The 27398-nt window shown below is 38.6% G+C and overlaps 2 protein-coding genes and 1 long non-coding RNA gene across 10 annotated transcripts in view; 1 reads left to right on the top strand and 2 right to left on the bottom strand.

Annotated features, from left to right (window-relative positions):
• The window catches only part of GOLGA1 (golgin A1), a 33246-nt gene extending 16373 nt beyond the window's left edge, over positions 1-16873 (bottom strand). The window contains exons 1-11 of one of the 4 annotated variants that reach the window (XM_084898344.1): positions 16749-16873; positions 15911-15960; positions 14323-14618; positions 11510-11600; positions 9269-9343; positions 8249-8346; positions 5837-5869; positions 3835-3963; positions 3210-3379; positions 2500-2611; positions 1659-1784 (exon numbers count right to left, since the gene is read on the bottom strand). In XM_084898344.1, the coding sequence (XP_084754470.1) occupies positions 1659-1784; positions 2500-2611; positions 3210-3379; positions 3835-3963; positions 5837-5869; positions 8249-8346; positions 9269-9343; positions 11510-11600; positions 14323-14457 (969 nt within the window). In that variant the 5' untranslated portion in view covers positions 14458-14618; positions 15911-15960; positions 16749-16873. The remainder of the gene's footprint in view (positions 1-1658; positions 1785-2499; positions 2612-3209; positions 3380-3834; positions 3964-5836; positions 5870-8248; positions 8347-9268; positions 9344-11509; positions 11601-14322; positions 14619-15910; positions 15961-16748) is intronic. The other 3 variants (XM_084898345.1, XM_084898346.1, XM_084898347.1) reach the window with 3 other exon arrangements.
• Positions 16874-17089: 216 nt separating this feature from the next.
• Positions 17090-23123, top strand: LOC311629887. Its single transcript, XR_014796282.1, has 2 exons — positions 17090-20852; positions 21704-23123. It is a non-coding gene; the product is annotated as an uncharacterized lncRNA (long non-coding RNA).
• SCAI (suppressor of cancer cell invasion) overlaps positions 20770-27398 on the bottom strand; it is a 78231-nt gene continuing 71602 nt past the window's right edge. For 4 of the 5 annotated variants that reach the window (XM_084898354.1, XM_084898353.1, XM_084898355.1 and 1 more), the window contains one exon: positions 20770-27183. In XM_084898354.1, coding sequence (XP_084754480.1) covers positions 27037-27183 — 147 coding nt within the window. In that variant the 3' untranslated portion in view covers positions 20770-27036. The remainder of the gene's footprint in view (positions 27184-27398) is intronic. The other variant, XR_014796278.1, reaches the window with a different exon arrangement.

Raw genomic sequence — 27398 nt, 5'->3', positions numbered from 1 at the left:
TTGAGCGTCTGCCCCCTAGTGGTCAGTACAGAGGTGTGATGGGGGCGTCGCCTTGCCCTGATCCCCATAGCTATGGTCAAATGGTCGAAAGATCGCTTAGGATTTTATATACATAGCCTAGAGGCCCATTATACAAAATTTGTGCATGGGCAGGGTCCCTAGTGGCTGCCAGCTGCCAGCCAGGGACTCCCTTCCCCGGAGGCCTGCCAGGGCTTTCCTTTGTTCCACACCACCCCCTGGTTGTCAGTGCACATCATAGCGAGTGATCGAACTCCCAGTAGGTCAAACTCCTGAGGGGACACTTTGCATATTAGGCTTTTATATATATAGAAGATAGCTGAATTATATCAAGACTCTACTATGTTCTAAGCCTCATTCTAACCACTTCATATATTGTAACTCATTTAATCCTAATAACAACTCTATGCATTTGGTACAATTAATAACCCTATTTTACAGAGGAAAAATAAACACAAAGAGATTACATGGTTAGCTTTAAGTCACAAACCAATAAATAGAACACAGTAGGTCCTTTGGGTACATTGGAGATCCGTACCTATGGCGCAATATAATGCAATTTTCGTTGTAAGTCATAAGCACCTATATCACTCACATGGAGCACATACACAGCAGTAATGAAGTTAAACAGTAACAAAAATTTAAGAGAAAGTTATCAATTCCTAACATTTATTTGTAGTAAATAATAAAAACATAAAGCACATATATACATATGTTGACATGACCGAACTTTTTTTTTTATTATAAATACTGTAAATGGAAGGTGGCGATGTAACCACAAAACGATGTATGTGGAGTCCAATGTAACCCGAGGACTGCCTGTAGGTGAGATACAAACCTAGTCTGGTTCTAGAAATCAATTTACACTCTAGAATCCACATTATACTCACTGTGGATTGCAGGGGAATTGTGTAAGGTCTTTAAGTTTAGGAAAATCACTTTGGCAATAACTTTGACAGAGGGTGAAGGAGGAGAGACTGATGCTGGGTAGGCCAGTTTGGAGACTTATAATGTTGACCAGGCTGTTGTGGCAGTGGAGATAGAGGTATTTAGTGGGAACTAAACACAGAAAGTGAGGGTGCAATCTGGGCCCAAGACCTTGGCTTTGTCACCTTTGTCATGGTGAGGACAATCACTGGTAAACAAGAGGAAAAGGAGTGGAATATAGGCAATGAGCTCAGACCTGATGAGAAAGCAAGTTCATCTACATCACTGACCTGAGCAAAGGGTAAGTCTTCTCAATAGCCTCCTCTCAGCTAAGGAGAGTCCACTTGCTGCCCAAGGCAATTGTGCTGAAGCCAAAGGCAGATGGTAACAGGTGGTTCCTTGGCCAATGGAAAGTGCGAAAGGGAGGAGGAGAGCAAAGTGATAAGACAAGATAGTCCAGGTGGAGTAAATCCCTAGGTGGGCTGAATGATGATCAGGATGCTATTTGTTCAAAGGCATCTCTGAGGAAAGCTTTCCCTGAGGAAAACATGTCCCACACAGGTGACATGAGACTCTCTCTGCTATAAGCAGGACAATCCAAAGGTGGAGAGAGTGCTCTTCTCACCAAGCTGTTTGCAAACTCTCAAGACCTGAAACTCTAGGATTGTATGAAATCTCCTTCCCCACTTTGGCTGGCCCAGAGAGCTAATTACCTCTTTCAGGAGTTCCTGCACATGTTCTTCTCCTGATAAGTTCTGCTCCAGTCTCTTCTCTAAGGACGTGACTTTCTCCTGCAAATGTGTGATAAGTTTTTCTTTCTCCTGAGTTTCAGCAGTGACCTGCAGGTGAAAGCAGAGATTACATTACACCGTAAATCCCTTCTCCCTCCCTTCTGGTCCCCTCAAGGACCATTGCATTTCCCAGAAATTCTGTTCTCAACTGAATGCCACAAGAATATATTGCCAGGAAATCTTCCCTGAAAATAGGACATAGGAGATACAAAATCAGAACCCAGCACCACTTTGGCATCCAGTTCAGACCTCATGCAGCAGCAAGAGACAAATGACTGCCTCAAACAACCCACAACCTGGGAAGGAGCAATGTTCCTACCTCCATAGAATCTAGCCAGGTCCCTGGGAAGATGCTTCTCCTTAAAATTACTCCATTGTACTGTGATCTACTAGCTAAATGAATGCTTTTCCTCACACTCTCAATAAGCAAGTGTTTAATCCTATTAATCCTCAGTCCTACAGGACCTGCATTTTTATCCCATTAGTCAAATCCAGCAGAGATAATCCCATGCAAGATAATCCCAGCCAGCATACCATAAACCTACAGCACTCCATGAGGCTGGATGAAGCAGTGATGATGATGCCAATCATCTGCCTTAAGGCCAAAGAGAGAAGTTGTAAAACAAATGATATACACCCTGGCTCACAGCACAAGGACCTCAGAGAGCTGCTGTGCATCTCATACCTTAGCCCCAGCTTGGGTCCCCTCCTAGAACTTTACTTACCTTTTTGTTTTTTATTTTGTTTTATTTGTTCTATTTACCTTTTGCAAATCAATGGAAAGCTGCTGAATGAATGCTTGGAGCTCTTGTTCCTTTTGCTCCAGGGCTGCGATCTTACTTTCTGCACCTGTTGTTGAAGCTGTCACAAGATCTCTTCATTGAAAGAAAGCAGACAATGAATAAATTTGGATAGCTCATCTAAGAAACTCTCTTCTACAGGAAAAATACAGCTGTTTCTTTATATGTCAGGGCTGCGAACATTTACCATGTGAAGATTAGAAAAAAATGGAAAAAATTCCTTAGCTCTCTCTCTGAAGCAGAGCCCAAAGAGAAAAATTCCACTCAGATTTAAGCAAGGTATCTGTCTGTGGTTTCTTAATGGCTTACAAATTAAAACACACTAAATTTCTCAGCAGAGTTGGAGGGGCTCTGAGCATAGGCGGGGGAAGGGGAATGAGGATGTGTGGGTTTTTTTGTTCGTTTTTTGTGTGTGCGTGTGTGTGTGTTTTTTAGGGGGGCAGTCCTAAGCCCTAGGCAGATAAGGACAAGCCCATAAACCTTTGCCAGAACTGAGATCAGAAAGTATTGCAATGACTGTAAAAAAAATCAATAAAATATATTAAAAAAAAAAAAAAAAAAAAAGAAAGAAAGAAAAGAAAGTATTGTAATGAGTAATGGGGAATGGTGGGAAGGTTCTAGCCAGAGCTACACTAACACCACTTCCCATGGGCCCCACAGACCAAGCAAGAACCTCTGCTCTTCCAGCGTTGAGCAGTGTCTCTGCAATTCTTCTAGCTTCTGTCTCAAGTCTGACGATAGCTGATTGGAGGTCATCAACTCTTCCTGGGTTCTACTAAGTTCTCTGGTTCGTGCCTCCAACTCTTGCTCCATTTTCCCCAGACTTTCTTCTTTTTTTAAAAGCTGACACAAAGATAAAAGTTTCATTGAGCCACTACTAAGAAATATAACTTAAAAAAAATCTGGACCAATAAATAAGACAAACTTGTGAGTTTCTGAGTGGCTTTATATGCCCGGTAGTGAAAAAAATAAAGAAAATGAAACAGAACTTTTCCACTTTAATAAACTGAAAAATATTCTATATAATAAAAGCCTAATATGCAAATTGTTCCCTCAACTGGGAGCTCAATCAGGAGTTCAACCAGGGGGCAGGGCTGGCAGTGGCAGGCAACTGGGGGAAGGGAGGCAGTCACTAGGGACCCTACGCATGCATGAATTTCGTGCACTGGGTCTCTAATATAAATATAATTAATATCAAAGACTACTGGGGTTTGTCAGCACTTAGAGGGTGATGACTAGCAAAATCAGAATAATGAATAATCTATTCAGCACTTAGCTACTAAAACAAAAATGCGCACCATGTGTTTTACTTTACTTAGTTCCTGCTGCTGGAACCCCTCTAATTCATCCATTTCATCTCTCCTTTGGAAAAGATTCAAACTCTGGTTCTTCATTTCCTGTAACTGAGCTGTCAGAAACCTTTTCTCCTATTTGGAAGAAGATATCAACTCAGGCAACTAAGACATTAAAATCATATTATGTAAGTAGAATTCTGAATAAAAATCTCGTCAGTAGACAAAAAAAAACATTGATAATAAGAAGCTTTACAGTAATATGATCAATATGACATTAATTTTTTAAGTTAAAAAATAAATGTTTTAAATGACAGTTGCGAATAAGAGCAATAAGAACAACAATTACTTCACCCTTTAAAATCTTAAGATTCATTAACAATTCCAGATATCCATTTTATATGTTTATTCTCAGTGACAGGCTCAACTGGCTGAATAGCATTAATAACGAGTAAGAGATTGAATGCCCTGACAAAACCAGATGCATTTAAGTAGAACGGATTTCAATGAGCAAGCCAACAAAAATTAGACATGACTGATTTCAGCAGATTACAATTTACTAAATGATAATTTCTCAAGATGGGTTCTCTTTTTTTTGTTTTTTTGTTCCTCCCCCTCTCCCCCCCAGCCAAGATGGATTCTCTTAAGAACAAACCCTGCTATTGCAGTTTCCAATTCTTGATTGAAAAAAATTAAAACAGTCTATAAAAATAACATTTCCAAAAATGAAGTGGCTTCAAAGACCTAGATGTCTCTAGTTTTTCCCTGTCTAAAATACTTTCCAATCCCTCCTTTGAATGGGGAGGGTTGAAGAGAGACAATCTCCTTAGTGAACTGAAGTAGGTTTTATTTAGTTCAGTCCTATATGGATCCCCCTTTTCCATAATTTTAAGACAAAAAAGGAGGAAGGGAAAGGGAGAGAGAAAGAGAAACTCAGATGTGAAAATGAAGCATCCATTCACTGCCTCCTGCACAACCCCTACGAGGGATCAAGCCCACAATCAGGCATGCGCTTTGACCTGGAATCAAACCAGCAACCTACCAATCTAAGAAATAATTTTTCTACCATGAAGAGTAACTTAGGATTACTCAATGAAAACAAGGAATGAATAAAGTAGCAACATATAATTCAGGCTCAGGGTGTTGACTATTGATTATTTTAAATTAAAATGTTTTTCTAATTGTAGGCTTGAAACTTGATCTTACTGTTCATGTTTGGGAGCCAGGAATGCATTACTTAAGTATCTACACAGTGTTAGAAAAGCTGTGGTGCTGGAATAACTAATTTTCCTCATCTGTGTCCTATCTGCTCAATGCTGAGCTTGGAGAAAGGCACTCCTTTCACTGTCTCCTCCAAAAGTGCCCCTCCTGCTTCCACAGTGTCAGTCAGGGTCCCACCAGGAGACAGATGGCAGACTCAGGTTAGGCACTTTGAGAAGAGTTTAATAAAGGGACTTTTCAAAGCTGTGGGCAGAGTTACAAAATCCAAAAGGGAAAATGGGCTAGTAACAGATGGACAGGAAGGGACAAAGGGCTGAAGAGGTTACAAGAAACCTAGAGAAAGAAACTATGTCAAGAGGGTAAACCAAAGCTCCAACTAAAGCTGTGACCTTTGGCCCTGGGATCCAACTAACCCGAAGGGATCCCATATGGAGAAGGTTGGGGAAATGAACACTCTGACCCCACTCTTCCTCCACACAGTTCTTTTAGTGTTTCCCACTGGCGGAACCCAATCAGAAGCAAAAGGGCAATGGATCCCTGTTGATGTAGGTCCCATCAGCCTTCACGCACACACAGACAGTTAAGAGAGGGGTGGAGAGTATACTGGGCGGGGCATGCCCACCAATCAAAGGGTAAGACACAAGTTTTTCAAGTCAATGTGTAATCATCTAGTACCCTGCTTCCAAGAGGTATAGATATCAGTACACTGGGTACTGCAGAATCCTTTTTCTAAGCTCCGCAGAAGAGGCCCACAATCAGAATAAGATAAAATCAAAGATGAACTAACCTTTTCAAGCTGCTCCACTTTTTGTGACCATTCCTAAGGCAAAAGAACAAAAAAAGTACAATTTCCAGGGAAGAGTATCAATAATATCAAGATTTTCTGAAAACAAAACAACCTACCCACCCCCCCAGCAACCCACCAAACAAAATAGCAAATTAAAAAACAAACAAACACTTGAAGTTGTCTTAATATGAAGAAAGCCCTACTCTAGCCAGTTTGGCTCAGTGCTTAGAGAGTCGGCCTGCAGACCAAAGGATCCTGGGTTCGATTCTGGTCAAGGGCACATACCTCAATTGCAGGCTCCTCCCTGGCCAGGGTCTGGTCAGGGTGTAAGAGGCACAACCAATTGATGTGTTTCTCTCACATCGATGTTTCTCTCTGTCTTTCCCTCTCACTTTCACTCTATCTAAAAATCCAAGGAAAAATATCCTCAGGTGAGGATAAAGGAAAAGAAAAGAAAAGAAAAGAAAGAAAGCAAGCTAAGAAAAAGAAGAAAATGAACTTTTTATAAAACTCTAGAATACAAATATAATCCTGTAGATTTTTACTAACTAGAGCACCCAAACAAAACTATCTGTGCTGTTTGGATGCAGCTTTTCAGCTTATTCCTGAGTGGTTTTCCATGTTTACTATCATAACTTCTTGGGATGAGTAGCTGGGACCAGCTGAGTTGATAACTTTGTAATTGATGTTTAGAAATTAATTTACTAACGGGGAAGGTCTTCAGTAACTCCTAATAATTATTTTCCTTCTCATCTTGATTTTACCAATATGCTTTATGCATCTCATATAAGTTCATGGAAAAGGGATTATGACATTCACAAATCACTGAACAGGGGGGAAAATATCCACTGGTACGAAAGGCCATATTCCAATGCCTACAATCAGAATTTACCAATTTTAGATTTCTTAATTTATATAAACTTAAACCATCATAGTTAGCCACTAAGTACAGTAATGGTGAATGATTTGTTTTCTGGTTAGTAATGTCCTAGAAGACAAATGCAAACTTTAAAACCAACCAATCAACCAACCCACCTACTGTTGGTAAAGTATACATTTTCTGTTTTGCTTTGTTTTTTGTTACTCATCGCCCAACAAAATACACACACACACACACACACACACACACACACACACACACACACAATGTGTATATGTATATGCATATGTATATATTTACATCTATACATATATTTTTAAATCTTCATCCGAAAATATTTTTCCATTGATTTTTTTTTTTAGAGGTGGAAGGGAGGGAGAAGGGGGAGAGAGGTACATCAATTGGTTGTCTCTCTTTGCTTCTGAGAGGCATGCGAGAGGAGTGAGTCTGCAACCAAGGTACGTTGCCCTTGACCAAGAAGTGAATCTTTTTGTGTATGGGCCAATGTTCTAGTCACTGAGAAAAACAGGCTAGGGCTATACATTATTTAAATGCATCATAATAAATTGACCCCATCTTTAAGAAATCAGGATTATCATTATAATATCTTGATGCTTATCTTAAATTTAAAACGCCACTGCACAAAATAAACAGCATTATTTTCCTTTCTTATTGTTATTCATTCAGCATCTTTCAACGGATAATTCTAGTGAGATTATAGGAATTCCCTTCTGTCTAGCTAGCTGAAGCTGAAGAAATTTGGGAACAAAGATTGTAATAACTATGTACATCATGGATGACAGCTAGCATGATATCATCTTCTCCATTGTCAAAGGCAAGTGTTTGGACCTAGGTTTTGAGACAGGTTTTGAAAGGACAGAGATCTTTTTCCTTGTCTTGGGCTCACTATCAGACTATGGACACACAATTTCCCTTCTCCATTTTACAAAACTACACAGTTGCAGAATGATAATCTCACATTCTGGACATACTTCATGATTATAACTGTAATGTTTCTTGATAATATTCAACCCCGAGGCCAAATGAAATCTCAAAAAACATACAGGTTGAGGCAAAAGTAGACCTACAGTTGTTTGTAAGGAAAATAAAACAATAATAATTAATACAAGAAACTGTTTCATCGCCGAAGCCGGTTTGACTCAGTGGTAGAGCGACGGCCTGCAGACTGAAAGGTCCCGGGTTCGATTCCGGTCAAGGGCATGTACCTTGGTTGCGGGCACATCCCCCGTAGGGGGTGAGCAAGAGGCAGCTGGTCGATGTTTCTCTCTCATCGACGTGTCTAGCTCTCTCTCTCTCTCCCCTTCTCTCTGTTAAAAATCAATAAAATATATTTTTAAAAAAAAAAACTGTTTCATGAACTCACAACTGTAAACATACTTTTGCCTCACCCTGTATATAGCATTTCTTTTCTCCTAGGTTGAAAATATTTTCTACCAGGTTTAGGTCATGATTTTTTAAAAAATCATGTGAAATTTTTTTGCCAGTCTTAGGCAATGTCAAATATAAAATACCTGGTCTTTTCTGGCTAATGCCAAAGCCTGTTCTTCTGCCATTTTGGCTCTGTTGGCTTGGAATGTCTCATTCTGCTCTTGAAATTTCCGCATGGAAGCTGTTAACAAAGAGGCTTTATTTGAGATATGGAAACATTTCAGAAACAGCATCACAAATAACCCATGTGATTACAATTGTCACCTAACAAAAAGGCCAACGTCACATAAATGAATTATGAGACTGGGAAAAACCTGATCCATCTCAACTTTCCCAGAATCGTTTGGTCTTAGAAATAGGACACCATTTTTGTTTATTTGTTTCCTGTTGTTTTTGTGTTTTCTTTGTAATAATCAGTATATACATTTAGGAAAATGCCAAAAGGTAACTTTTAAATGGTACAATGAAAGAATACTGACTGAATTAGCTAAGGTGCAAGAAAACACCAATGCTGTTGCTAAGTGATGGCTATTATCAATTTATAGAATTAAAAGGAAAAACAAAAATCAAAACAAAGCAACACACAAGAATATTTCATTTGGTTTTTCTTTTTAAAATTTTTTTTAGTATATATCAACTGAAAATAACTTTCACTTCCGTTAGCATTTTCTTTGATTGGACCAAAGAATACCATATGACTTAGGGTAGAATAAACAAAATGTATGTTCTATTGTTGGCGGAGGAGTGATGACAGCTAGAGATTTCCCCCTGTTTCTGAAACATAGCAGGAATGCAGCTATGGCTAGAACCAAGTCTCCTGACTTAGATCCCAGGGCCAGGCATTTTACCAATAAACCGGTCAACTGGCTGGACACAGCTTCCTTCTCCTAAGAAACATGCCCATAAATACAAGTTGTATGTTACTAAATACCAAACAAATGTTATATCAACCTAATTAAGAAATACTGGATACTACTCATACAATAAAGATTTGAGTTGTGACAATGTAAAAAACTTAACCATATTCAATTGTTTCATTTAAAAAAACTAAACCCTAAAAATATTGGGGGGAGGAGGGAAACAGGAAAAAAAAAAATACGTACAATCCTGGTGTTTTTCTAATGCAATTTCAAGCTTCTCTTTTATCTTCTGCAAGTTTCGGACCTGTTCAGCATAGTCTTGGGTGAGGAGAGTGACGCACATACCAGGAATGGACAAACATCAGGAAAGGAAGTTAAACAAAAAAATGAATGAAAATGTGATGATTTTTTCAGCCTGAAAACTATTCCTGGTAAGGATAGCTAGGCAGACAGCCTCCCAATAACAATGAACAAGACAGGCAAACAGGTAGTACAAACTATCCAAGGTGTGAATGGTGAATACGAACAGGCAGCTTTGTTTAGTCTTGATAAAGAACAAGAATTGGTCCTGGATTGGTATTCAGAAATGCCCTGCTATGAAAACCAGTATCATCTCAATACTTAATTTCAAATCTCAGTTTTCACTTCCCCTTCCAGTCTTAGCAGGATAAATCAACGGGAACTCCCTAAATAGCGTACAGTTCATAAAACTGAGTAAGAGTGGTTAGGGCACTAGCAGACACCTTACCACAGTACTGTAAAGTGAAAATGCTTCATGTTCTAGAAGTCAGCTTCCTTTCCACACAGGAACTGAGCTACCTATGCTATTTTAAAGGTGAAAGTTAGAATTAGTTACCTGAGTGGCCAAAAAAGATAGTATGGTATAGTGGAAAAGTAGACAGGCTTTAGTTCAAATCCCCACTCTGTCAGTCCTTAAGCAAATGACTGATCCTAAGTATTAATTTCTTCATTTATTAAATGATGATATAAGAATGCCTACCTCAAAGGATGCATTAGATAATAAACCATTTTATATGCCTTATGCACCTAGCACACAGTGCTCAACAAAGGGGAGCTGCTATTGTTATTTATACTGAGCCTGTTGGAATTACCCAGGACATATGTGAGCTCAGTAAATGTCAGCTCTCTTCCCTGACTCTTCCTCTCTAACCTAAGTCAAGCTCAGAGTAATCTTCCTTCTATATTAGGGAGGGTACATGTCATTTTATAGTTTCCCCACAACATTAAACATTATTTCACCCGTGTTGCTGATACTATTTACACCAGAGGGTAAGAGGACAGTAAAAACTGAGTTTAAAGCAGACTGTAATTAAGAATATGGACTCTAGCCCAACTGGTATGGCTCAATGTTTGAGCATCAACTTATGAACCAGATCATGATTGGATTCCCAGTCAGGGCATATGCCTGAGCTGCAGGCTCAATCCCCAGTGTGGGGCATGCAGCAGGCAGTCAATCAATGATTCTCATCATTGATGTTTCTATCTCTCCCTCTCTTTCCCTTCCTCTCTGAAATCAATAAAAATATATTTTAAAAAAGAGTATAGACTCTAGTACCAAGCAAATCTGGATTTGGATCCTAGCTCTACCGCCCACTACTTGTGTGACCTTAACCTTGCTATGTCTAATAAGGCTACAGTGGGGACAAAATGATAATAAACTAACTAGAAGTTGGGAGCTACATTATGGACCTTTGATAACTGAACAAACACAGAGATGTCTCATAAAATTTGGGGAATTTTGCAGTCTACTGCTTTCACTCCAATAAAATGGCCATAAGGCCAATGGACAAAAAGAAACACAGAAACCACTAACTATGTCACAGGATGAAGTGTTCAAATGTGTCCACTGGCAGAAATAAAATAAGAACTCACACTCTATCACAAACATGACCTGCTCAGGCAAAGGATATAATGGAAGTTGTGTAAATTGTAAAGGGCACACAAAAAAACACAGCGAGAGTTACTGCTTCTATAAAGATGCTGGACTTAGAAATACTATTGAAATGTGGCCCAGACCGGAATAACACTTACATAGGTGATATGTAGCTATAGCAAGTGGCAACAGAGCACCAAATCCCTCTGGTGTTGAAGAACCCAACATGTGTTGGTCATCCCATGTAAATGGTATCTTCAACCCCTCTCCACCAGAAAGCAAGCTAAAAAGACAGTCAAATCTGTTCTGCATACACTATTAATACCTTTTATATCCATGGCTAGAAACCTCAGGAGCAGAAAACTTAAGTTTTGTGTGCTTTTTAAAGTTTAAAACTCAGTTTTGAATTTATACTACCGGTATGTGGTATATTAACAAAAGAAGAAACAAAGGGGGTACAAATTTCTCCTTTCTTTACTAAGAAAATCAAAATAACGGTAAGATTATACTATGTAGCTATTTTATAGGGAGAGAGGGTCAGAAAAGGAAAATTTCCTTTGTTTGTTTTTTATATGAGTTCTTAGACATACCAGAAAGTCTTGCCTCTAATTTTCGTATCTGTTCATTCCTTCTCAAAAGCTGAGACGAAAGATCTTCTCTGGAGCTGCTTCCATCGGAAGCCTGTTGAGATAGACACAAGAAGTAGTATTCATACATGGGATTCTGGAAGTGTGAGACCACAGTACTGAACCAGAAAGCGATGACTCTTATTTTAGGTTGGGTTACACTTTGTGATCACAGAAAAGCTTTTTAACTTACCTGGATTCTAGCTCATCAACCTATAAAGCAGAAACAATACTATATCCATATACAGTACAAAGGAGATGTGAGATGCTAAACAAATAAATTATGTGTTTGTATACATGGTATTGAAATAAATGGTGAACAAACCCATTATGATTTTATTACACCAAGTACATAATATGAAATATATGTTTTCAGTGATTAAAAAGAAAAAGGAAGTCACTTTATTATTCCAAAGCTAAAGTCTTGGGATAAAGAGGGAAAAGCTCTGTGATGATAAAGAGAGGAAGGCTGGTCTGTGAGGAAGAAACTATTACTGATATCGATAAAGTTTCAGTATCTTCATCTATAAAACGAAGAGATGTCATTCAAAGCTCTCGAGTGAATCAAATTTTCCTCAACAGTCCACATTATCTTAAAACATTATCTTTATTATTTTGGTCATCGCTTACTGTTTTTTATTTAATATATTTTATTGATTTTGTACAGAGAGGAAGGGAGAGAGATAGAGAATTAGAAACATCGATGAGACAGAGTCATCGATCAGCTGCCTCTTGCACATCCCCTACTGGGGATATGCCCGCAAACAAGGTACATGCCCTTGACAGGAATCGAACCCGGGACCTTTCAGTCCCCAAGCCGACGCTCTAACCATTGAGCCAAACTGGTTTCGGCGCTTACTGTTGTTAATAAGTAATTTGCTTTATATTTTTACCTTTGATTATAAAATTTTTAAAAACACAGATGAGTAGGAAGAATGGTTTAATGAACATTCATTTTACCAATCGCAGATATTTTCCCATATTTGCTTCATTACTTGTTAACTGCTTGGAAATGAAGTTACTGAATTCAATTTTGTTCATTTTAGAATTTAAGATGCCAGAGGAAAAACATCTGGTTGGAGAACTACATGCAGCAGGTATAAGTGTATGAAAATAGTGCGGGATCAGAATGTACATATAGTAAGTTCAAATCAATTACTTTAGAAATCTCAAAGCAAAGTATTTCCTATATTCAGGCCAATCTGTATGTCTGATGCATTCGAGATGAGAGCCTTCATCTAGCATGCCAGCATGCAGGTATTTCTGTCACAGAACTCAAGAGTTAAAACTATATCCTTCAGCCTGGTAATCAAATGTGCATTTATATTTCCTGTTAAACATAGGAGGCCAATGATAATTTAGATCTGGTAGTCTTATTGTTTCATCCCAATAACCTAATAGCTTCTGCCATGTAATCTGACCCAGACAGGTAGTGTAAGAAAGGAGGAAGATGAGTCATCTGACCCTGGATACAACTTAAGTGTCTGTCACCAGGAGTAGACAGAGATAAACTGTCTTCAAGTGCTGGGATCTTATACAGCAGTAAAAATAAGTGGACCACAGCTTCATGTAACACACATGCATTTTAGAAACATGTTGAGCGGGGGGGGCAGGGAAGTCCAAGAAGACTATAGTAAATAATTTTTTATAAAGCTCAAAAATAAGCAACATTAAACAACAAACTGCTTATGATCATATCTGGTAGGATATTTTAAAAAGCAGGGGAATGATAACACAACATTTAGGATAGTGGTTATCTGGAGGAGAGGGAGGGAAAGGGAACCGAGAAGGAGCATATGAGTAGCTTCAACAGTATCAATAACGTTTTAGTTCTTTGAATAAGTGACAGATGAACAAGCTGTCATTTTATTTTTATGCTTTATACTTTACTTTTACTTTATATACATATTTTTTTTTACATATTTCAAGTACTACAAACCATTTTGGGAAAGTTATCTGACTTTAAGAGGATCCTGCCATATGCTAAAGACATACTTTTAATCCTAAGGTTTAACATTTACCTTACACAGCAATGTCCTCATTTTTTGAAAACTTTCCAGCCACAAAGGTATTTTACGAATAAGGGACATACTGCAGTCATCAGTGCCATCTTTTCATCAACTTTCCCAATAAAGGAGTGTACTTTGGCTCACTCAACATGACACCTCAGAGACCTTGTTAAGCAACAATGGCTTAAGTGTATGTGTCTATAGAGACAACAGACCAAAGTATTGAGAAATGAAATGGAAAAGAAGATGCACTAAATGCACAGATGGAAAAAGAGGACAAGGTAAAGAATATGGAAAGGAACTCACAGAAACCTAAGAAAAAATAAACAGGAAAACACCTCAGAATATGAAAAATCATAACTATAAATAACCTTTCAATTAACAAATATACTTATTGGGCCCTGACAGGTTTGGCTCAGTGCATAGAGCGTTGGCCTGTGGACTGAAAGGTCCCAGGTTTGATTCCTGTCAAGGACATGTACCTTGGTTGTGGGCACATTCCCAGTAGGGTGTGTGCAAGAGGCAGCTGATTGATGTTTCTCTCCCATTGATATTTCTAACTCTCTATCCCTCTCCCACTCTGTAAAAAATCAATAAAATATATATATATATTTTTAAAAATATACATACATACACATATTTTTTTAAAAATATACATATACAAATATACATACACATACATACATATATATTGGAACGATCCCTGAAATCTTATTTTAAGTATATATTGAGATGGTAACAAATATTAAAAACTATGAAGATACTTACAAAGTCATCTCCTGAGTCAGCTCCCATAGAGGCAACAGATTCCTTGCTCACCGACCGGGGGATCCTAGTAGCGCCTCCTGGCCTCTGGGAAACAGCAGACTCTTCCGCAACTTTCTTCTTCAGTTTTGCAAACATTTTGCTGTGTGGCTATGCTGTCCTGATGAGCAGTTCTTAAGGCACCAAGTAGTCTTTAGGCCAGCACACCAAGAAGTCCAAGACAGGTGTCTAAAAAGTTCCAGACATCCAGGCTAGCTGCATTCTGTCTTCAATGTGAGTCACCTATGGCAACACAGAATCTATAAATCAGATGAAAGAGAACTCTGAGTTAAACAATGGAGAGATTTCACACCTGAGTTGCTATGTTAAGCTTCAGGTTTCAAAATTAAGTTTCACAATTTCCCATGTATACTTAATAGAACACTATTACTAAACATTTAAAAAGCACTCAGGCACTTCATGTGCATATATAGATCAAGAAATTCAGTCTTGAGTTGGTGAAGTAATCTGCCAAAGATTGTGTGGCCAAGTGGCAGGACTGGTATTTGAACTCTGGATTCTGACTCACAAGTCCCTACTTCTTTTTTTCTCTCCCCATTTGCCTCTCGCTTACACCCCAATCGGAGATCAAACCCACAACCTGGGCATGTGCTCTGACAGGGAATCAAACCCACATCCTATCGGTTTACAGGACGAGGCTCCAACCAACCGAGCCATACCAGCCAGGGCCCTTTTTCTTTAGTACACCATGTTGGCTATGGCACATTAAGTAAAAATTTCCAGGGTAAACATTAACATCACATAATGATTTTGAAACCTTCTCCCAATAATACTAACTACAGTTCAGTATTGCTGTCTTTAAGATGAAGACAAAAACATGGCCAATCTGAGCAGGCTTTTTACTAGAACACAGTGTAGCTTCGGGTACAGAACATGTATAATTTGCATGCATAAAAAGCCTGCTTGGATTGGCTGAGTTAGAGAGGCGGTCTATTAAAAAAAGACCTGGTGTTGCCTCGAAGTGGGGGGGTAGTCTTATACAGCGAATATAGGCCTAAACCTATGTTTTAACTGTAAAATTAGGGGGTCGTCTTATACGCCGGAAAATACGGTAACTCAATGTGAGGAAAAGGTGTAATGGTGTAATGTTCCCAGATGGTTTGCAATCAGCTATTCACCAGAACCTGGCAAAGACCAGGCGAGGCAACAACTATATTATATAGATATCAGATATCCTTAAACGTTTCCTGGAAATGCTTTGTGGTTCTCTGTAAGAATGATTAAAATGACCTCAAACAGTTTCTTTTCATAATATTATGATTAAATGATGATTTAACCATATGATTAAACTGACCTCAAGTCAGTTTCTTTTCATGATATTCAATAATGAGACTCAAATGCCTTTTCCTCCCAATGGTGTATAAAACACGAATACTCTGGCTCGAACCCCAACTTTTCATGTTTTGTGGAGGATATTCAAGCTCTGCTACCTACCATCTACAAATGACTTTTTACCTCTTCAGGCCATCCATTTAAGTCGGTACAAGTCTTCAAAAGTTTTACCTTCAGTGTCTGTAAACCACCGACTCACCTGGCTTATCTGCTAGACTTAAAACAGCGTGGAGGTCAAAGTTTTCTGTCCTGCATGAAGACAAAGATAAAATGCATTGGCCATTTCTCTCCAAGGGTAAGGCCCAAACGTTGAGGGGGCTGGGCAGGTTGGCAGAGTAGGGAGGACGATTAGAGAGAGAGAAACCTGTCACTGACACGATCCTCAGGGAGCCAGCCTCCCTCACCCAGGTCTTCTCGGTATTTGTGATTTGCCTAAGAGTTTCACTCACAGGCACAACAAAGAGCGAAACCTCTCACTGCCATCGTCGGTGCCTAAACAGACTCCGATCTGGGATTCCCTGGGGGAAACAGCTTGAATGAGATTTCGATTTCCCGGGGTCAGGGTTTCTCAGTTGATTCTGAGTCACCGTGTTTACGAGGAGCCCTGAATCGCCCTGAGAAAGTCGCGGGGAGAAAGATGGCCAAGTTGGGGAAAAGACAGCTGCTCAACGCCCAGGGAGGCAGGCAGGCAGGTACCTGCCGCCACAGCCCGGATCCCAGTCACTCCAGATCCTTCCAAACCTGCCTCAGCACGGACTGTCAGGGAGAGCGGGACCCACGTCCCTCCCCTCTGACCGGGGAAACTGAGGCCAGAGGAGTGGCTAGTAAGAGGTGGCGTGGGGCGGGGGGGAATCCTGGAACCGGCTCCGCACGCCCGGGACCGGGCAGCCCGCCGGACCCCACCCCCGCCCTTCAGCCCCCGGCACCGCCCCCCGCCTGGGGCCTGGGGGCAGCCCCGTCCCCACCGCGGTGGGCGCAGACCCAGTCCCCCGGGAGAGTGAGGGGCCCGCCCGCGGCTCCGGCCCCCGCCCGCGCACCTGCGGCTCCCGGGGCAGCCGGCAGAGCCCCGCCTCCGGGTCTGTCGCGGACGCCAGGCCGCGTCACCAGCGCGAACGGCCGGCCGGCGAGCGGGGGCAGCGACCCGGAACCGCACTCGCGCCCGAGCCGGAAGTGACTGCGCGGGGCCCCGCCCACCGCGCGCATGCGCCGGGGAGCGGTCTCCGCGGACGGCGGCGCGAGCTCGGGTGGCGGTTGCGCCGGACCCGCTGGGAGGAGCGGGGCTGGGCGCTCGCTCCCTCGGGCCGGCCTGCCACGTCAGCGGGCGGGCGGCCGCGTCGCGGATGGTGACGGGTGGCCGCAGCCTTTCTTGTTTGTTTTTTTGTCTTTAAGGAAGCGGTGCGGGATGGGGAAGTGGGAGGAGCCTGTTGGAGTGGGGCGGCCGGCGGGTGGTCTGCGGGAGGGAAGGCTCGGGTCGTGGTTGCGCGGGGCCTCCCGGAGCAGCTAAGCCTCCCCCCGCACCCCAGCTCACGCACCCTCCGCAGCCGCGGGCCACTGAGGAGGAGGCAGCCACTCCCAAGTCCGTGCCCCCGCGTTCCTCACACGGAAGCCCGTACTTGGTACCTCGCGCCCTGGGATTCGTGTTTTCACTTTTGTGCCCAGGACCTACTGCAGCTTACACGTTTTATATCGCAACCCAGGGCACGTATAATGAATGCACCATTTAAAGAAAAGCTTCCAGAATCATTCCCTTATTATATAGTGCAGTCTGTTATATTGCATTTCGGAAAATGCAATATACTATCCGCTGTCCTCTAAGGGCATTCCAACTTGGACAGGTGGCGAGTCCAGAGGGATGAAACTGTCTTGTACAAAGTTACAGTGCAAACGAGGACCCCTCGAGGCCGACCCAGCCAACCGTTCCAGATGGAAGCTGCTCCAGCTCCTGCTCCAGACCCAGCACCAGCGGGGGGGACCAGCAGCTTCCTCTCCTCCCCGGAACAGTCCCTCCCTCCGCGGGTCCCAGTTCTGACCGCCTGGGGCAGGGGAGGGGAAAGAAACAAGACCAAGACGTAGAAGAAATATACAAACTAGGAGGATAAGCATTGGATCCACAACCCCAAAAGAGTTTAAAATGTTTTGTTTTTGCAAAACAAAACAAAAAAAAACCTTAAGAGTTTAGAACTTAGGTTGTCAACAATTCTTAAGAAAACTTTAACCAAATAATGTTTATTTTCATATTGATACACTTAATATATACGTGGATTCAAGATACAAAATTCATTTACAAGAGTTCACACAGATGAATGTTAGTCACATTCCTAGAGAGCATTTATCAATGCAAAAAAATGCTTTCAATACACGGACAACAAAAATCAAATATTCTGTAATCTTGTTATTCAATAAACATAAAAATGACAATGTTTAACTTTCCATCCACTAGTATTTAAACGCCCTCAAGGTGGTAGGCACCATATAAAAGAAGAAAACATTGGAAAGACGGGCCTACAGAATCCACTCTGCAGAATCACAGTGTTTACTCTGGAATTCATTTAGTGAAGTAGTGAAAGGCTTGCTATTCTTTATGACAAATCATACATACAAGAGTCAAAAGTTATGAACTCAAGAAAATAAAATGTTTCAATAACCTGTCAATTTCTAAAATCAATGAAGTATTAACAATAACAGACAAAGCAGGAAAAGGCTGCTGAAAAAGAACATTACAAAAAAAATCCTTACAAAGTATGTATGGCTTAAGCAATCTGGAAACACAACAGACAAGACTTTTACAAGACCACAGAAGTTCAAGTCAAATGATACTGACAATATAATTCTATCCCTTAGTCATTGGTAGTAAATAGCCCCTTCAAAATTTATTCTACTGATAATACATGTAAAACTAATAAATTCAAATGGTTTGCTGTCTCTCAGAGCTGAGTTAATGGATTTTGTTCTAAAGTATTACCCACAATACCCCAAATTTAATACAACGAGCAACAAGACTACGTTTCAAGGATTACAGTAATTTGTGAATAGCTAGGCAACCAAATAGCTTCATTATTTTCACGACAGATTAGCAGCACTTGTATAAGAACTTTTACATGATAATTATTGTGCTTCAATCTCTTGAGGAGAGCTAATATAACTATAATCCCTATAGTGTTACAATTCTGTAACATTTTGGCTACAGACAAGCACAGTTTTTTTATTTCACACCACTAGAAAATCCAGTAATTATGGTCTCCAAATGTAATTTTTGCTATGATTGAAACAAGTGCATTTCTGCCTAATATCCATAATACAGACAATAGGTTCACCATTATTTTCAGGAAAAACAAACACAACTTATTTTTAACTCTTATTTGACTATTTTAACCTTTAGTGATGATTTGCATAAAGAAAGGATATTCAACCTTACAACAGAAACTGCTCAGAGAAAATAACGTGGCCTGAAATGACAACTTTTAGAGCAAAATAAGAGATTACCTATAACTGCTTCATCAAGTTCAAGGACTAATGGAACCCCTATTTGTACTGGTGCTACACACTAAAGGTAACCTATTTAGATAAATTCATTTGTAAGCTCTACTATGAAAATGTTAGGACATCGTACCTGCCTTTCCTAATATCTAAGACCTTTCCACCTCAACTAGAAGAAATCTACAAAATGTAAGACTCTCTGATTGCTGAATAGCTGGTTTATTAAACAAAAAACAATTGGAAAACTAGCCATATGGTCTAAGTGACTAAAGGAACGTGTCCCGATAACTAAAAAGCCATGAAAACCAAGTCCTAAAATATTTTATTAAATCATTGAAAGTTATTTTTAATAAAAGATAGTTTATTTAAAACCCCATTCTTCAAGAAATAGTAATAAAATTTTTACTGCCCTAAAATGTTTAAAGCAATTTTCCTTGCAGATTTTAATATATTACAACACATTTTTATAACTTAGAAAAAAATCAGTAACATGCAAAAGAGGGTAGGAATACAATTTTGAAAACTACTGTGGTTATTTATGGTTTGGAAATATTTACTTAAGGATAATCATATATGATAATTTCACATTTTACAATGGTTGATCATACTATACTGATTTGATGTTTGAGAAAACTTATGGATCAAATTGTAATGGTTACTAATCTTAATTTTCAATCATGGACAAATGGACATTTGCAACAGCTTCAAAAGAGAAAGTATTAGTAATATAACATAAATTTTTAAATATTGTTTACTGCAGACTTATATAGGAAGGCTAGCAATAATTCCTTATCTCACTCTGAAAGTGATATAATCAGTCTATTAACTTCCATTCCATAAGCTGACTGAAGAGTAACAATCTGAACCCTAAAATTACCAATGTTTCAATAAACAATACCACACCTAAAAAGATGATTGTCTTAGGATACACTGGAATTGTCCAAAATAGGATATTTGGAAATAATTGGATATTTGGGACAAAATATTCCCAATTTATGGTCTGTTCTGTGACCAAATTCAGGCTTGATGATTAAGTGAATGTGAAGTGCAGAATTAATATACTTCAAACTATTTAAAAATTGACCTACTATTCAAATATGTTTTTAAAAATCACACAAAGTTAGCTTGATAATTAAATTTGGAAATAACTTTTAAAAACACACAAACGAATTTAACAAATGTACTTTAAGATATGGTGCTTCAATTAATGATTAAGAAACTGTTAATACAGAAATGAAATTCTTCTCAAAAGAATAAATAAATGAAAAATACCAATTTTCGCTTAAGAGAACATTTCATATCTACAGATGGAAGTATTTCTATGGCACCAACAAAGCTATATTAATACATTTATCTTTCCCCAATTAAGGGCATGCTCCCTACATCCTCTTTTTGACAACCCTTCTCTTCAACGGGTGATTGATTCCATTCACACATCAATTATTTTTCCTTCAACAGAAGGCATGCTTAAGAAATCTGTGTTCAAAAACTCAGTGAACTGGAACATCTAATATTATTTTGAAATCCTAGAGTGAGGAAGACGAATTGCCTTTTAAAAAAGTTGTATATTTTTTTTAAGTAAAGTGGTCATAGTATCCACTATGGAGGTCTAGCAAAGAGGAGGAGGTCTAGCAAAAATACCTATGAAGTATCAACGTCTAGAAGTACAGGAGAATGGGGGGAAAGGCTTGGTTTTCTATGAATTCTTACCTTACGTAACTGAAAAGTAACTGACTTTACAACTGTTAGGAGTCAGAGGTCATATTCACAGTGTCATTCTCATCTACTGCATCTATTCCTGCCACTCTCCTCAAATCAATGTCCGCACCAAGCCCAAATCAGTTCTATGAATTTTAAACATAATAGCACCTGCTCTGCATCTCTCTAGTTGCGATGAATGATCTGGTGATATCAAACACTATGAATGTTCCCACCGATGTTTCAGAAATGGTACATTACCAATTTTTTATATTTATAACTTTATTTAAAATGTAAGACTGTCATTGAGCAGGGTTATGAATAGTTGACTATTTTATTAAAAATACAATGGAGAAGCAAATGTAGTATTTTGAGGGTGGTAAAATTGACTCCTGACTCTAACTTCCCTAAGATAATTTAATGTTGGATCAGATAGATTTAATCTTCTGAAAAATAAGGGGGTGAAGTGTTGCTTTGCAGTTTATTTAATCATGCAAAAACAACAACAACAACAACAAAAAACCCTCAATTTCTGTGGTGACTGTATTCAAGTGTATATTAGTCTTTTACCCGCTTCCATGCAAATAAACTTGCCCAGTGAAGACAGAAGTAACTGAACATTGATATTCTGTGATATTTCATAGGTTCACAAAGTGGCAATGTACACAATCACTATCCTCTTATCTCCCCCACCTGTCATCTTTGGTAGAGGTTTGAAGGCCCAGATCTGAGAGCACACCACGCGCCTCATATTAAGAATCCTTCCCTCATGTGTGAACATGTCATCAATCTACAGAACACAAGTGGTCTCACAGAGACAAATAGACACAGCTGGAGGCATTGTATTCCCTGGAAGCATTTCCTCGGATGAAAGTACTCATCTTTGATATGCAGCCCCAATAAGAAATATCCATAGTCCGTAATGCCAAGACAGGACTAACATGATCACAGCTGCTGTAAATACACAGATCAACAGCCTCCTTTTTGTAATAAATTCCACCCCATCTAAGTAAAGCCTTCCCCTAGCTAATGCCCTCTTTTCTGCCTCACAGAGACATATGAGACATATGGGTGAAAAAAAATTGTTCCAAAATTAAAGTCAGTATCAGGTATTAAAATGACAACTAGGAACATATTCCCTATTTAATGGGCATTTTCCTCTGTACTTTGAAACGTGATCAATTGTTTCCACAGCCCCTTGATTCTTAGTATAAATATTTTACCACTCAGTAATACTCAACTATGGATTAAGAAAATAAAGGACTAATATAGCTTAAGAGCCTGTAGATGTCTCAGTTTCACATACTTAGGTTTTTCAGGTTTATGTCACTAATTTATCATCAGTTTAAATGAAAATTGGCAGATGATTTTAAAGCTAAGCATATCCAGCTTTCTGTTAAAGATCTTCGTATCCTAATTTCAACTCCAAATTAACCCTTTTTATTCAAAAGCCCCTCAAAATAGAGGCTCATGAATGAGATACAGCCACAACCTAATGATAGCGGCATGAAAAATGCCACTATGATGTCCTCACAGAACTTAAATAAATTCAGCCCACAATGGATATGGGTATATAATATACACATACTATATCATTGCATACCAATATATTTACAAATATGTACATATATACAAAAAGTATACAGAGATTGCATGTAGCATCATAAAAATATACACATGCCATTACAAATAAGAATTTCAAATAAATAAAGTCAACAAAAGAGCTCTCAATGTAAATACACTTTACACTCTCCAAACACACACAGGAACATATTCTAAAATATACCCAAAATATCACCAGGAGACTCAGACCATTGATATTTTACTCACTTAGGGTGGGGAGTGGTTCTGAATCACTGGCAGTAGCCAAGTTTGCAGACCTGCATACCTTACAACATTTCCAGTCAGGAATGGTCTCTGTGTATCAGGCTGATTACAAGTCTCCGTGGATAACTAAGTACAAGGTTTTTCAACTGAGTCCAAAGCCCTTCTAAGAGACAGAAAGTTGCTAAGTCACAAAGATCAGAGATTAAACTCAAAGAAGAATGCTACAGAAAGATCCATAACAGATATACAAAAAAGCGTATTTGTTGATTTTCCCTTTTCCTCAACGAAATTCAGTTCAATCACCATCTAATACACTTAATCACTTTCAGGAAATTCTATTATAAAAACAAAAGGCAGAAGCCACCAGTGAAGAAAAATAAAACCCAGATCCTAGATTAAAAAAAAAAAAATTTCAGTCATAACTAGATTTCACTTTGCTTTTATAATCTCAAAACATTTCAACTCGGTAAAAATATAAAGAGTACAATAAATTCTATGTGCTTTGAGAGGTTTTGAGAGCACCACTTCCTAAGAAGAAAACACAGACACACAGGGACACACAATATATATATATATATATATATATATATATATATATATATATATATATATATACACACACACTGGCTAAAATAAAAGACAAAATGTCTAACGTATGGACTATAAGTTATAATAATAAATAAAAATTTGCTAGGGCTGACTCATTTACTGGTTTTAATATTTGATATTAAAAATACCATAATCTTTGTGCCAAAATATAAATCTCTTATTTCTTTCTTGTTCATTATAGAAAACCTGAGCTACTAGGAATGACTGGGCTGAGAGTAGGAGATCTGAGTTCTAACACTAGCACTGTGAATAAACTAACAATTTTTTTTTTGGGGGGGGGGAGTACCTTAGATTTCTCTTCTATAAAATAGGGAAGGTAAGTGCTCTACCGACTTCAGAAATATACGGGAAAAGAAAGAGAAAATAATTCCATTGTGCTTATTTTTGTTTTGTGTCTAACTGACTTTTTGCAGTCTTACACTTTCTATTTTGTTTACTGTGATTCTTACGAGAGGTGAGAGACTATCAGAATCTCCAGGGGGAGTTTGTGCAATTGGAAAACAAAGGAGTGCCCTTTCCTATTGCTTTGCTTTGTTCTTAGTTCCAATATTTAAGTTTCTGTGAATTCTAAAAATAAATAATAAGCTTGCTATTTTTATATTTATAAAAGGGGGGCAGTTTGCACTGAAAAAAATGAGATTCTTTGCCATTGCCTTCTAGAGCCCACTGGGGTGATTGTCCTTTTACGTTTCTTCTTCCTTAATTAAAGGTACACCTTAAAATGTAGAAGCTGCCCCTGCCGGCATGGCTCAGTGGCTGAGCATTGACCTATGAGCAGCCTATCAATGATTTTCTCTCATCATTGATGTTTCTCTCTCTCTCTCTCTCCCCCCCTTCCTCTATAAAATCAATAGAAATATATTTTTTTAAATATAGAAGCTAGGTAGTGGGTACAAGAGGGTTCATTAAATTCTGTTTATGTGTAAAACTTTCACAATAAAAAGTAAAACGATACACACACAGAGAGAGAAGATAAATATGGATTGTTTGCACAAATGTAATCTCAGTAAGGCCTACCCTGATCACTCATTTCTACATTGCTCTTCGCCACAAAACAAACGGAAAAAATCCTTACCAGGCCCCGAATTTTCTTCACACTACTTATAACTTCCTAATATAAATTTACTTAGTCATCGTATGTACTGCCTGACTCCTCCTACTAGGATGAAGCTTCGTGCGGACCAGAATTTTTACGTCTACTTGTTTGCTTCTCCAGTGCCTGCCACAAACTCTGTAGCACAGTTGTTCAATACACGTGATTTTTGAAGGCCTGAATGAAACAATAGCTTAGCCTTTCCTAGCAGTTTTCCTCCCAAGATCACTTTGGTTCGCTTTAAAATTTTAACTACCAGTGAGGAATTACACTACTATTAGCTTAAAAAGCCAATGACATCATCTAAACCCTAGTTGTGATTTCTAATCACAGAAGCTCTAATATTTCAGATTCTCTCTCTGAATTAGTTTCTACAACAACTAAGTGAGACCCTGATATTTTCTTGAATAAAAACTAGTTAAATATGATCTTGAAAAGAAAATGTTGTATACACTAAAATCAGGAAAACTTGTTTTCCAGGTGATGGGGGTGGAGAAATCAATATCTTTTGGAACCAAGAATTCAAATTATAGAACCATTGAGTTGGACAGGATCTAGGGCTAACGCTTCCATTTTACAGGTTAGAATGCTAAAAGGTAGAGACATATAGACACCTGCTAAGGACATACAGCTAGTTATCAGGGGAGCGGGATTAGAACTCAGGACTCCTAGTTTTCAGACCAGTGTTCTTTATGCTAAACAGGTGAGGATAAAGCTCAGGATGTACAATATCATTTTAAGCAATCCTGTGTTAGAAACGTTACTGGCACAGAACTTTGGGAGAATTGAAACAAGAGGTCAGACAACTAGGCCAGTCTATTGCTGGAGTCTAGGTGAAAACCTGGGTGACAGGAAAGCAGGGAAAGTGGTCTCTATCTGATAATAGAAAACAACCCACTAGCAAAGGTAATCTCTATCCAGAATATCTTTTCCAAAGCTTTCTGAAATATGTTTAAAAGAGCAAACAAAAATAATTTAAAAATTAATGAAACAGGTGCGGCTCGGTGGTTGAGCGTCAACCTATGACCAAGAGGCTATAGTTTGATTCCCAGTCAGCGCATGTGTCTGGGTTGTGGGCTGAATCCCCAGTGAGGGGCATCCAGGAGGCAGCCAATCAATGATTGTTATTCATCATTCATGTTTCTCTCTCTCTCTCCCTTCCTCTCTGAAATCAATAAAAAAAAATTTCATTAATAAAACACAACAAAGCCTCCCAAAACCAAGAACAATAACTTCAAGACATCAGATACAGTATCAGCAAATTAGAACAAGTATATGAATAGCTCAGACCCAAGTGATTCTCTATGAAAACTAAGGTAAAATATAACAATAAAATTTCCCGAGGGACATAGGAAAGAGGCACCAAAAGCAATCATCTCATCTCCCCCTGGGACTGCCTGCCAGAGGTAGAATGTGAGCCTGTAACAGAAATTAAGTAGAAGGACTTCTGATGCATAACTTTCTGAGTGGCGTCAAAGAAAAGGGGGAGGGAGACAAATATAGCCAGTACCTGTGAAATTATGAAAGGAATGATAAGGAAGAAGAACACAAAAATATTTATATTATACACTGAGTCCTATTTAAAATGATAAAAACTTGTGTGTGAATATAAAATATTAAGTACAAGAAGTTTTAAAAAACATCTTATTGCCAAATTGTCAATGCAAACAACTTCCATCTTAGGTTACATAGCAATTCGGTTGCCCCCAACTAAAATTAATACCATCTCTGACTCTGAAGTCTCACAGACTTTAACTCTGCAAAAAGATTACAAACTCTGTACTGCACGCACTGGACTTCAATCTAGACAGTCTTTAAACCTGACCTTATGAATGAAGAATTTAAATAGAATTCCTACTGGAAATACTGTATTAAAAAGCTGACAATCTGATTTTTAAGTGAAATATTTAAAAGTTGTTCTTTTTCATTTCTAATACTCAAAGTCTAACAAAGAAAACAAAATATACAGACATATCTCATAAGACAGGATTCACACATTCCAAATGATATTTTTATCATTCTCAAGATCCCAGTTAAAGCTTTAGCTTTCAGGCGCAAATCAATCTTATATAGTTTTTGAAATTCTGACAATATTTAAGCAATTTAAATGATTTCAAGAACTGTCTCGATTATACTCTTCACCCATTTTCTACCTCCTAACTTGGAATGAAAAGAAATATTATGGCAGGACTCTGTTCTAGATTTTTAGTAGTCCATGCTGGTAATTTCATCTCTGTGAACAATTACACTATAAGGTCCAAGTTTAAGAGTTGGATTTTCCTCATTATACAAAAATAAATAATTTACTCTTTGAAGAGTGAGAACAGTGAATATTTGAGTGTAGGATGAGATGCTGGAGGCAAGTATCCATACCTCAAAACCAAAAAAATAAAAAATAAAAATCCCAAAATTAGGCGAGTTTTTAAAAGATCTGAAAGATTGTATTTTAAAACAGTCACCCTAAACGTTTGAATAAAGTTTTAGGTTTGTTTTTAAAATGGTGGTTCTAAATTAAAAAATAAAAACGAAGTAATACCACTATGTGTCTGTCATCACATTAGAAAATGGCACCATTTAAAATCTGTGGCAAATGAAAGTGTTTCGACAAGAGAGTTTTTGTTTTAATAGTCATCCAAGGTATTTTCAAAGAACACGTTTCGAACATCCAGAATGGATGCCAATTCCAAAATGTGCTTCTGGAGATGAGGATTCTCCACCGTTTCATCCCTTGGCAGTTGTGGATAGGATTCTGGGTAATTCCGTGTTTCCTGACAGGCAGAGAAAAGTCAAGTTTTATAGTTTAATGAAAGAAAATTAGAAACATTAACATTATTGTTAGCATTAACAATATTAAGGAGTAGCAATCTGTATTTTTCTTCCATATTGGTATGATTCTTAGTGGTAACATGTTTTGAACATATAAAATTGCTGGCATGTGACCACTTTGATCTTAAAAAAATGATAACTTCTGTCAAAACCAATT

The sequence above is a fragment of the Pipistrellus hanaki genome (assembly GCF_964339955.1).
Source record: "Pipistrellus hanaki genome assembly, chromosome: 11".
NCBI classification, from domain to species: Eukaryota; Metazoa; Chordata; class Mammalia; order Chiroptera; family Vespertilionidae; genus Pipistrellus; species Pipistrellus hanaki.
The sequence above is the reverse complement of the archived record's forward strand: the minus strand, read 5'-3'. Positions and strand labels throughout refer to the sequence as shown.